The sequence below is a fragment of the Carcharhinus amblyrhynchos genome, chromosome 9 (genome assembly GCF_965287045.1).
Source record: "Carcharhinus amblyrhynchos chromosome 9, sCarAmb.v2.hapA, whole genome shotgun sequence".
In the NCBI taxonomy this organism is placed as follows: domain Eukaryota; kingdom Metazoa; phylum Chordata; class Chondrichthyes; order Carcharhiniformes; family Carcharhinidae; genus Carcharhinus; species Carcharhinus amblyrhynchos.
Genome location: NC_137332.1, coordinates 102332109 through 102344461, shown reverse-complemented (window position 1 = coordinate 102344461; position 12353 = coordinate 102332109). Strand labels below are relative to the sequence as shown.

Below are 12353 nucleotides of genomic sequence, written 5' to 3'. Positions count from 1 at the left end.
AGAGAGAAAGGGTTTGGATCCGGAATTCCGCACAGTGCAAGTGCATGGAAAGGGAATTAACCATTGGAACCTATACGGGATGAGATAATGGGAGTTGGTTTAATCTGCAGGAGTCAGTACAGCAGGACTGACTGAGAAGCCATTTAGTTCATTGAGATCTGTACAGTGGGAGTGAACGGGAAAAGGATTTTAATCCAGTGGGATCAATACAGGCGAATGAATGGGAAGGAATTTGATCCATGATCCACTTGAATCTACAAAGGAGGCGAGATTGGATGTTAATATCATCTATTGGAGTCTAGGCAGTGGGAATGAATGGGGTAAGGGTTTTGAACCTGTGGGCTCCTGTATTTATGGAAGCTATTGGAAAAAATTGGATTATGTGAAGTGGGGCGATTGTGCAGACTGGACTCAACCCCAGTGAGAATGAATAGGTGGCAGGGATTTGATCCCTTGTAATCACCCTGTGTGGAGAGGGGCTGGGAAGGAAGAGGGATCACCTCATGAACCTGGGCCTGGCCAAACTTGCCATCAACAGGTCCAGGCAGCAGGCAACTGAGGGGGTTGACTGACCCGACTGTCTGCCCCTATACTGTGACTACGTTTGTGATCTGGTGTCACTGGAACAGAAGCATGTGGTGTGCACCGGCATCATTGGGGCCTTCTGTGCACATTGGACACTGCAGGGACTGGAGTGCATTATTGACCCCATTAATTACATTTTAATCTAATGTTTTAAGTTTCATTTGTGTTTGTATTTGTTGAGGGCAATACTCCTTAAAGAGGCTTCTCCTTTTACTTTGTCCCTTAGTTTGTTTGGTTTGGTTTAATTGGTTTATACAAAAGCTTTGGAATCTGTTCCCTCGGGGTGAGAGGTCTGCTTCATGCTTTAAGGGTAAGAGTTCCTGAGCTCTGTGGTATGGTGAGAGACAATGTGAAGATGCATGATCCACTGGGATATTGTGGAATGGCCTGGATCCATCAGGATTAACCCTCTGTCCGTCTCCTTCTAGTTCACAGCTAACTGCTCCACTCTGGGGAGTTGGGTCTGTCTCTTGAGTTTTTTCCTTCAAAGGAGCTGATGCCCATTCAATTCCCCCTAACCCCTCCTCGCTCCCACCCCACCCCAGAGACGAGTGACGTCTTCCTCTTACAGGTGAAGATTCAGGGGCAGAATAAAGAGATGCTGGCCGCTGCCTGCCAGATGTTCCTGGGAAAATCGGAGACGGAAATCGGGCAGATCGCACTGGAGACGCTGGAGGGTCACCAGAGAGCCATCATGGCTCACATGACTGTGGAGGTAGGCTTGAATCCTAAATTCTCTCGGTGGAGGGGGGGAGAGGGTCGGGGGCGGGGGGCCCTTGACATTTTATCTGGGACTTGCTACTCGTGAAAAAGTTTCCGCCAAAACGTCAAGCGCCAATGAAGTTGGCAACCCGGCCTGGGACCAGACCTCAACACAGCCTCACTTGCAGGACACAGGGTGGGGAGGTGCCAACTGTTATTGTTAATGAGACTGAATGGGTGGCTTAGGGTGGGGTGGGGTGTGGTGGGAGGGTGCCATCTTGATTTTCTCACTTGCTGTTCTGTTCTCGTCCCAGGAGATCTACAAAGACCGCAAGAAGTTTTCGGAGCAGGTGTTTAAAGTGGCTTCCTCCGACCTGGTCAACATGGGCATTGGCGTGGTCAGTTATACCCTGAAGGACATCCATGATGATCAGGTAGGGCAAGACCCTCTGCCCATTATTACCCTTTAAATCAGTGCAGCATACCCTCACTGTGATGTACCACTCACTTAATATGCTCGCTCCAGTGCATATTCACTGCGACATACCTCTCACCTTGAATACCCTTTCTAGTATATATTCATAGAAACATGGAAAATGGAAGCAGGTGTAGGCCATTTGGCCCTTCAAACCAGCTCTGCCATTCATTATGATCATGGCTGCTCACCCAACTCAATAACCTGATTCCACTTTCTCCCATATCCTTTGATCCCCTTTGTCCCAAGTACTATATCTAACTCCTTGAAAACATTAAATGTTTTGGCCTCAACTGCTTGCTGTGGTAGTGAATTCTACAGCTGAAGACTCTCTGGGTGAGAAATTTCTCCTCATCTCAGCCCTAAAAAGCCATATCCTCAAACTGTGAATCCTCGTTCCTGATTCCCTCATCATTGGGAACATTCTTTCTGTACCTACCCTGTCTAGTCCTCTTAGAATTTTGTAGGTTTCTATGAGATCTCTCCCTGCCCACCACCATTCTTGTAAACTCCTGCTCCTGCACACGAATCCTCTTGCTACGAAGGCCAACATACCATTTGCCATCTTTACCACCTGCTGTACCTGCGTGCTTACCTTCAGTGACTGGTCTCATTTCACATTCCCCTCTCTCGATGTATAGCCTGTAATACTCTGTAATGTGCCCTCACTTTTAATATTGCCTTCAGTGTATATTGACTGTGACACCCTCACCATTAATACCATCTGTAGTATATATTCACTCTGATATACCTCTCATCAATATTCTGTCCAGTGTATATTCACTGATGTACATCACAGTATAGCTGCTGCTGCCTCTCAGCGCCAGGGACCCAGGTTCGATTCCCGGCTTGGGTCAATATCTGTGGAGTTTACATGTTCTCCCCATGTCTGTGTGGGTTTTCTCCAGGTGATCCGGTTTCCTCCCACACATCAAAGATGTGCAAATTAGGTTAGTTAGCCCTTAGGGTCCCAAGGTGTGTAGGCTAGAGGGAGTAGCGGGCTAAATACGTGGGGTTATGGGGATAGGGTTTGTGTGGGATGCTCTGTCAGAGCATCGGTGCAGACTTGATGGGCTGAATGGCCTGCTTCTGCATGGAAAGGTTTCTATGATTCTATGGCAGCCTCACCTTTAATTCTATCTCCAGTCTATACTCACCTTTAGTATCCTCTCCAATAAGTTGACACTATGATGTTCTCTTTGTTCTGAATGCTGTCCAGTGCAGCCAATAAATAAGATGATTGACAGCACTGTGGTAACTTGCCTGTGGAGTGTGCGTCCTCTCTGTAACCTGACATTGTGTTTGACATCTCCAAGTACTCTCTGACACCTGAAGTCTCTGTTGCCACGGTATTGCTGATGTTGTACTAATCACATTCCCTGTGTCCACAGGGTTACTTGCACTCGCTGGGGAAATCCCGTACGGCACAGGTGCAGCGTGATGCCCGGATTGGAGAGGCTGAGGCCAAGCGAGACTCTGGCATTAAGGTACCCGGTTTGAGCAGATGTGGGGTGGGGGTATGAGGGAGGGAGCGAAACGCAACAACTGATGGGTCGTCTAACAGCGGTCAGTGTTGATTGGGTCCGACAGAACAATGCCCGTTATCAGCGGGATTTCTTAATAAGCTTTGTGCTCATTTCAGGCTTAGAAGTTAAATGTTTTGATACAAAATAAAGCTCTCATTGCACTGTCCCCATCAAACACTCCCAGGACAAGCACAGCTTGGGGTTAGATATAGAGTAAAGCTCCCTCTACACCATCCCCATCAGACACTCCCAGGACAGGGACAGCAGGGGGTTAATCTTTGGATTACTAATCTAGTGATGATACCCCTGTGCCACCACCTCCCCGCTTCACACTTTCATCCGAGTCATGTTCCTTCCTGTGGTCAGAGAATAGTTTGAGTGAGCAAGATGGAGGAGGAGATGCTCCCTAAAGTTCTGACGTGCAAGTCGTTAATACTTCGGGTAGTGTCTTTCAACAAGCACTATGCAGCCACAGAAGGACGTGGTTAAATCTTTTCACTGTTGGAGTGCTGGGCATTGTGGTGGCCACTTTCCCCAGAGCAAGAGACCACAACTGTAGCTCTTATGAAGCAGCTAAGTGGGGAGGGGGGAGGGTGATAGCAAGAGAATTGTTTGCAATCAAACAGAAGCTACCCTGACAGGTAAATATGCTGCAAGCCTGACCATTTGAGGCACGTGGCTGATATCTAGCCCTGTGCCAGTTCTAGCTAAGGTCTTTTGTTAATTCTTTAACAGTACGTGGGCATCGTTGGTTAGTTCAACATTTATTGCCCATCTCTAATTGCCCTTAGGAAGCTGGTAGTAGTTAGTTGTCACCTTGAACCGCTGCAGTCCGTGCGGTGTACGTAATGCCCACAGAAACACTTGGGAGCCTCGGTAATATAATTCGACATCTCACCTTTGAATCCTCCCGTCTCCGGACAGGAAGCCAAGGCCCAGCAACAGAAGGTTTCAGCGCAGTACGTGAACGAGATCGAGGTGGCCAAAGCGCAACGTGACTTTGAGCTGAAGAAAGCCGTCTACGACACAGAAGTGAACACGAAGAAGGCCACCTCCGACTTGGCCTACCAGCTGCAGGTCAGTGGGATTGGGCTGGCAGGGCTCAAGCAGATGGCCTACCAACTGCGGGTCAATGAGGCCGTGGGTTGGGCAGGCCTGGCCTACCAACCACACTTCATTTGAGGTTGGGAGGGTTGTGGGGATGTGTAGGCAGACCTGGCTTGCCAGTTGCAGGTCAGGAGGCAGGCAGGCTTGCATGATGGACTGCGTGTGAGGGGATTGTAGGGTAGAGCAGGCCTGGTCTCCTGGTCTACCAACCAGAAGGCAGTGAAGTCAGGGGCCAGGTAAGAATGGCGTACAAACTTCAGGTCAGTGAGTTCAGGGTCAGACAAGTCTAACCTACCAACTGCAGATCAGTGACGTCAGGATGATGGGTCAATCAGGCTTGGTCTATGCACTGCAGGTCACCGACATCTTGGGGAGGGGGGAGGGGAGGGGGGGTGTCAGAGGTCAGGCATTGCAATAGTCAAGGCCGAAGGTAATGAGAGCAAGCACGAGGGTTTCAGTACTGACAAGCTAAGAGAATGGTTGAGACAGGAGGGCATTGGGTTTGTGGAGAGCGAGGAATGGGGGGGATCGTAATGGAGGATAGGGTGGGAGGGAGCGTCATTGCAGTAGTGGGGTTGGGGTGGGGGGGGGGCGGGCGGTGTTGGTCAAAGCTTTGATGGAAAAGGTAGGCATTAATCCTGTCATTCCCCCTGCCACCCTCCCCCGCACAGGTTGCCAAGACCAAGCAGCAGATTGAGGAGGAGAAGATGCAGGTCCAGGTGGTGGAACGGAGCCAGCAGATCCAGGTACAGGAGCAGGAAATCCTCCGACGGGAGAAAGAGCTGGAGGCCAAGGTCAAGAAGCCAGCCGAGGCGGAGCGTTACCGTCTGGAAAAGCTGGCTGAAGCCGAGAGGTAAAAGTGACCATCTGGAGGGTGGGAGTGACAGAGCGAAGAGGGAGGTGTTAATCTAAAACGCGGCTGCTATCTTTGTAGTCAACACTGCTCTAACATCCTATGTCCCAGCTATCCCCATTTATATTATTGGGTTGAAGCAGTCAAACAAACTGAAGCACAAATTAAAGGAGCGGTCCCTTAAAGGGATCTTGCATCAAACAAAAATAAATGGCAAAAAAAACTTTAAACATTGAATTCAAGTGTGATTAAAGGGGGGAGGTCGATGAAACAATCCGGTCTGGTGGTACCCACTGGGCACAGAAGGCCTGGGTGAAGTTGGCAGACACTGCGTTTTCCCATTTATAAATGTACAAACACCCATCATAATTGCCATTAAATACTAGTGTAATTTTTAAAAATTCATTCAAGAGATGTGGGTGTTGCTGCTCACTCCAGTATTTATTGCCCATCCCTCATTGCACTTGAGAAGGTGGTGGTGGTGAGCTGTCTCTGTGAGCCACTGCAGTCCCTGAGATGTAGGTGCACCCACAATGCTGTTAGGGAGGGGGTTCCAGGATTTTGACCCAGCGACAGTGAAGGAACAGCTGATATATTTCCAAGTCAGGAACGTGACTGACTTGGAGGGCAACCTCCAAGTTGTGGTATTCCCAGGTATCTGCTGTTCTCTTCTGCCTTGATGGGAAGTGGTCATGGGTTTGGAAGGTCCTGCCTAAGGAACCTTGGTGAGTTCCTGCAGTGCACCTTGTAGATGGTGCACATGGCTGCCACTGTGTCCATGGTGAAGGGAGTGAATGTTAGTGAAGGGGGTGCTAATCAAGTGGAGCTGTTTTGTTAAGCTTCTTGACTGTTCCTGGAGCTGCTCCCATCCAGACAAGTGGAGAGCATTCCATCACACTCCTGGCTTGTGCCTTGTAGATGGTGGACAGGCTTTGGGGAATCAGGAGGTGAGTTACTCACTGCAGGATTTCAGGCCTCTGCCCTACTCTGACTATAGTATTTTTTATGGCTAGTGCAGTTTGCTTTCTGTCAGTGGTAACCTCCAGGTTGTTGATGGTGGGGGATTCAGCGACGGTAATGTCATTGAATGTCAAGGGGTGATGAAGGACGAAATGGGTAATTTAGCTTCAGATGATTTGCCATTGAGAGGCGTGGGTGCACTCAGTAATGGGGTTGGGGGTTGGAGCTCCTCCTTTTTTGTTAAGCGGTCTCTCCTGATCGAGGGTGATTTGCTTCCAGTTCGATGGGTTCCGAAGTGGCTGACAAGTGGTATGATCCACAGATTTTGCCACTTGTGGGGCAGGTGGTGCTTGAGGGGTTATGTAGGTGGGCTGTTTGGAGGTTTGTGGAATGAGAAAGTCAGGAAGCCCCCTCCCAGTGGTCCAAAAGCATCAGAGGTGTTGGTGGAGGTTAAAGAGCAGTTGGGGGGTAACTCACCTGCTCTCTAAATAGCATTGATGGATCATACTTAGATTCATCTGAGTGTGGCACTGCTGTTTCACAGCACCAGGGACCTGGGTTCAGTTCCTGGCTTGGGTCACAGTCTGCGCAGAGTCTGCATGTCCTCCCCATGTCGGGTGTTCTGGTTTCCTTCCAGTCTGAAAGACGTGCTGGTTAGGTACATTTAAGCCCCACTTCAGCGCTGCACCTCAATATTTCTGCTCGCCCATCTGGAGTGGGGACTTGAGCCGAGGCTGTAATGGGGAGAAAGTTTGTGCTGAAAACAGGGGCTCTCGGTCTTGCTTTCCCTGCTGCCGCATCTGTCTCTGCTCTCACAGGAATCCCCGTTCCATGGTCTCTCCATTTTGTCCCTTTTCTTCCTAGGTTGAAGCTGATCATGGAGGCTGAGGCAGAGGCTGAATCCATACGAGTGAGTACTGTCCTTCACGTTAGACAGAGCCTTGTTCAGGCACCATGTAGATACTGCGTTCCGCTGTGACACTGCGCCACAGGAAGGAGAGACCGGCCTTAGAGGAGAGTCAGTGTAGATTCTAACATAGGGTTAAAAACTGTGGACAGGTTGCATGGGCCCAGCTTAAAGGGGATGGGAGAGGGGGTGGGGGTGAAGAGCAGGGAGGAGTGAGATTAACTGGATACGTCTTTCAAAGAACTAGCACAGACAGAATAGCCTCATTTGGTGCCATTTGATGATACAACTCCAGTCGCAGTATTGGGGCAATTGGGTGGCATTGTGGTGCAGTGGTTAGCACTGCTGTCACATGGCGTCAGGGACCCGGGATCAGTTCCCAGCTTGATTCCCTGTCTGCAGAGTTTTCTCCATGCCTTCATAGGTTTCCTCCCACAGTCCGAAAGACGTGCTAGTTAGATGCATTGGCCGTGCTAAATTCTCCCTCTGTGTACCCGAACAGACACTGGAGTGTGGCAGCTTGGAAATTTTCACGGTAACTTCATTGCAGTGTTAATGTAAGCCTACTTGTGACATTAATCAATAAATAAATGAGATTTGTTTTCACACAAGGGCAGTGGAAGACTGGCGTTTTGTTGTCCCCCATCTCCCGCCATCGAACATCAAAGGAATGGGTAGATTCTGAATGTTGTCTTAAGGGCATAAAGTAAAATCAAAATACTGTGGGTGCTGGAGATCTGGTGTAAAAATGGAAAGTTCTGGAAACAAACCTGTGGCGAGAGAAACAAGTGAACATTTTGAGTCCAATTATGAATTCTTAGGAACCATTCTGAAGAAAGGACAAATTGGACTCCTTGAAATGCTAACTCCATTTCTGTCACCACCGGTGTCGCCAGGCCTGCTGAGTTTCTTTTCCAGAACTTTCCATTTTCATTTGCGTCTCGAGGGGCCGAGCCAGCAATGCCCTCGCCTCATGAAAGAAATTTAAACCAGGGGCCACCAGACTTCTAATCCAGAGAGGCCCCCAGGCTTAAGGCTCTGGCGGGGTGGGGCGGGGGGTGGTGTTGGGGAGATGCGGGTTCAAATCCCACCCCAGCAGTCTCTGGAATTTAAATTCAATTAACAAGATCAGAATTAAAAACTAGTCTTGGGAATCTGGGTTAAGAGGTGGGGAAATGGAGTTAAGACACATACCAAGTGATTTAAGGGTTGCGTGTGGGGGCGGTTGGGCACGAGGATTGGGGTGGGGGGAGGATGTGGGGTGGTGGAGGGGGCGTGAGAGGAGTGGTGGGGAGGGGGGTAGGCGTGAGGGTCGGGCTAGGGGGAAGCGTGAGGGTCGGGCTGGGAGCATCATGGGGATCGGTGACAGCAGTGGGTAGTTTGGGTTGTCTCTGAATCCCTGCCCTCTGCTCTGTGCCTTCTCTAGGTGAAGGGAGAGGCGGAGGCCTTCGCTATTCATGCCAAGGCCAAGGCCGAGGCTGAGCAAATGACCAAGAAGGCCGAGGCTTTTAACGAGTACAAGGAGGCCGCCATGGTGGACATGGTGCTGAGTAAGCTGCCTGAGGTGAGTCCTCTTGAGTTGGCAAGGCCACGGTGTGGGACCCGGGGCTGCGGGACCTGCCCGAAAGCCTGAAGCTGATGTCTCTGTGAAATAGTCCATCCATCGTCATCTCTTTATCCTTTCCTGCACTCTCTGACCTGAGGAAAGATGTAAAGGCATTAGTGAGGGTGCAAAAAAAAGATTGACGAGAATGGTTCCAAGGCTGATGGACTTCAGTCGTGTGGACTGACTGCAGGCACTGGGGTTGGGGTTGTCCTCCTTGGAGGAGAGGGGGTTGTGGGGACATTTTTCGGTGGCATACTGTACCGGGGGTGTTCATAATCAAATAACGGCTCAGGCAGAGTAGATGGGAGAGAGACTGTTGCCAGTGGCAGACCAGGTTGAGAACCAGGGAACACAACCTCTGGGACTGGATGTGGCAGACATTTTCCCCCATCTGGGACCGGGTGTAATAATAAGAACATAAGAAATAGGAGCAGGAGTAGGCCATCTAGCCCTTCGAGCCTGCCCTGCCATTCAATAAGATCATGGCTGATCTGTCGTGGCTCAGTTCCACCTTCCCGCTCTCTCCCCATAACCCTTAATCCCCTCTCTTATCAAAAACCCATCAACCCGCGTCTTAAAAATATTTAGCGAGGCAGCCTCCACCACTTCAACGGGCAGAGAATTCCAGAGATTCACCACCCTTTGAGTGAAGAAGTTCCTCCTCAACTCCGTTCTAAACCTACCCCCCCCTCCTTTATCTTGAGGCTGTGCCCCCTAGTCCTACTGTCTTTTTTGAGCGGGAAGAGTCTCTCCACCTCTATCCTATCCATCCCATTCATCATCTTATACGTCTCAATGAGATCTCCCCTCATTCTTCTAAACTCCAACGAGTACAAGCCTAGTTTATTCAGCCTCTCCTCATAGCTCAACTCCGGTATCAGCCTAGTAAACCTCCTCTGCACTCCCTCCAAGGCCAAAATATCTTTGCGCAGGTGCGGCGCCCAAAACTGCACACAGTACTCCAGCTGCGGCCTCACCAATGCCCTATACAGCTGCAGCAAGACCTCCCTACTTTTATATTCAATCCCCCTCGCTATGAAGGCCAGCATCCCATTCGCCTTCCTGACCACCTGCTGCGCCTGCAAGCTGGGTTTTTGCGACTCATGCACAAGGACCCCGAGGTCCCTCTGCACCGTCGCCTGCTGCAGTTTTTCGCCACGTAAGTAATAGTCCTTCCTACCATTATTCCTACCAAAGTGGACCACCTCACACTTGCCAACATTAAATTCCATTTGCCATTTCCTGGCCCATTCGCCCAGCCTATCTAGATCCTTCTGCAGACTCTCCACACCCTCCGCACAATTTGCCTTTCCCCCAATCTTGGTGTCATCAGCAAATTTCGACACCCTGCACTCGGTTCCCTCCTCCAGATCATCTATATAAATGGTAAATAGCTGAGGCCCCAGCACCGACCCCTGGGGCACTCCACTAGACACCATCCGCCAATCCGAATAGCACCCGTAATAGACACTCTCCTTGGCACTCTGTGTGGGGCAGACACTTTCCTCCCTCTGGGACTGGGTGGGGCACACACGTTTCCCCCCCGGGACTCGGTGTGACTGTTTGGCAGGAGAAGCATGGACGTGGAGTGTTGTTTTAACATGACAGATGGTTAGGATCTGCTGTCTGGGGGCGTGCTGGAGGCAGATTCAATCATGGCTTTTCCCAAAGGGAACTGGGTAAGCATCCCAGGGGGGGTGGGGGGAGGGATGGAAAAAAAAACCTGTGGTGTACTGGGAAAGGTCGAGGCCGGCTGAGTTGTCCCATGTAGACTGGAATCAATGAGTCAAATGGCCTCCCTTTCTGCTGTATCTACTATATTCTCCGGGGTGACACTTGCTGCAGGGTCCAGGGAATTAATCTTTCAATTCCCCAGGTTAGCTCAGGGGCCCCCGCTTGCAACCCATTGCAAAATTTGTGTCTGCTTCTCTCTCTCGCCCCGCCATGATCTTTCCCTCGCTCCATCACCTCCCACATTCACACCTTCCCCCTTCGTCATCACGACCCCGAATCCTTGAGGAGTGAATGGCACGAGTACATGATCCAGGTAATAGGTGCAGTGAAGCTTCCGATAGTGGAATGGGATTGCACGTTCTCTTGTCCTGTTTGTTTTTCAGGTGGCAGCTGAGATTAGCCAGCCCTTCTCCAAGGTTAAGAAGATCACCATGGTCAGCAGTGGGAATGGAGAGGTGGGAGCGTCCAAGCTGAGTGGCGAGGTACTGGACATCATGACCAGGCTGCCGGAAACCATCGAGAAGCTCACTGGAGTCAGCATTAACCAGGTGAGCAGCGTGGGGAGTTCAGGGACATGACCGGAACAGGCCAGGAAAATACATGTCCTTTCTCCCCCTCTGGGACTGGGTGGGACAGTGGGTCAGACACTGTCCTTGCCCCCCTCTGGGACTGGGTGGGACAGTGGGTCAGACACTGTCCTTTCCCCCCTCTGGGACTGGGTGGGACAGTGGGTCAGACACTGTCCTTTTCCCCCCTCTGGGACTGGGTGGGACAGTGGGTCAGACACTGTCCTTTCCCCCTCTGGGACTGGGTGGGACAGTGGGTCAGACACTGTCCTTTCCCCCCTCTGGGACTGGGTGGGACAGTGGGTCAGAAACTGTCCTTTTCCCCCCTCTGGGACTGGGTGGGACAGTGGGTCAGACACTGTCCTTTCCCCCTCTGGGACTGGGTGGGTCAGTGATTTCTGACTTGTGGATTTGGCTGTCTGACAGCAGTTTGTGATAGTGAGTATTGTGGAAGTTATGAGTTTAACATCCAAATTCTCCTCCTGTGTCTCCCATTCTGCGTGCAGGGAACCTCGAGACCCAGCCGGATGTCATAAGCTAACCGAGCAAGTGAGCCAGTGTGTATGGAATGGACGCTGTGGGCCATCTGGAGCAACTGTGGCCTGGCTTGGACGCCGGGGGGAGGGAGGGGTTCCACTTCTGCATGTATGTTCGTCTCTGTGTCAATGCTTTAGTCCATGTCTTTCGCATCTAATCTTATAGTCCTGCTCATTGTTGTCCTGTTAGTAAATCTCAATGGAAGGAAAAATGCCAGATCTGGATAGTCATCCCTAAAGGTCACTGTATTCCAGCTTTACTTCCCTGAATCCTACACCTGCTTTGAGAAGCCCAAGCTGCCCTAACCTGTGCGTTTTATCATTTGTTCATCCATCTTTTCGACCAACAATGTGGCTACACACCCCCGCACTTTGTAACGAGAATCTATCCATCCGGATTGCGGTAGTCAGGGAAGAGGGTTGGGGGTCTGGTGGGGGGATGTGGGGGGTGGCGGTGGAGGATGTTGTGTTCGTAGTTCGAGACCCTGCAAACTGCCAATGTGTTTTCACCCTGGTGTGGACTGAAGCGGGGGAGGGTGTAGCAAAGACAGTGATGTGTCAACAGGACTCTTTTCTTTTTCAAGAGGGGCCGTGCCTTACTGAAAACCTTCTTGCCTCTAAACCAGCCCCAAATTTTAACCAATTGTGCCAGTCAATTTGGGATTTTAATTCCTTTGACAAGACTTAGTGTGGCCCTGTAACACTCACCTCCACTATTTTAAGCTTTAATTTCCCTTTTTATTAAATAATATATATAATATATATATATTTCAGCCCAATTAAAGACTGTAGTTAA

General features: G+C 50.4%; 1 protein-coding gene across 3 annotated transcripts in view; it reads left to right on the top strand.

Moving 5' to 3' along the window:
- Window positions 1-11990, top strand: part of LOC145348150 (flotillin-1-like) — a 42362-nt gene extending 30372 nt beyond the window's left edge. For all 3 annotated transcript variants that reach the window (XM_080196322.1, XM_080196321.1, XM_080196324.1), the window contains exons 5-13: window positions 1157-1300; window positions 1602-1721; window positions 3154-3249; window positions 4213-4365; window positions 5067-5248; window positions 7073-7118; window positions 8542-8679; window positions 10839-11003; window positions 11528-11990. In XM_080196322.1, coding sequence (XP_080052448.1) covers window positions 1157-1300; window positions 1602-1721; window positions 3154-3249; window positions 4213-4365; window positions 5067-5248; window positions 7073-7118; window positions 8542-8679; window positions 10839-11003; window positions 11528-11557 — 1074 coding nt within the window. In that variant the 3' untranslated portion in view covers window positions 11558-11990. The remainder of the gene's footprint in view (window positions 1-1156; window positions 1301-1601; window positions 1722-3153; window positions 3250-4212; window positions 4366-5066; window positions 5249-7072; window positions 7119-8541; window positions 8680-10838; window positions 11004-11527) is intronic.
- The last annotated feature ends 363 nt before the right edge of the window (window positions 11991-12353 follow it).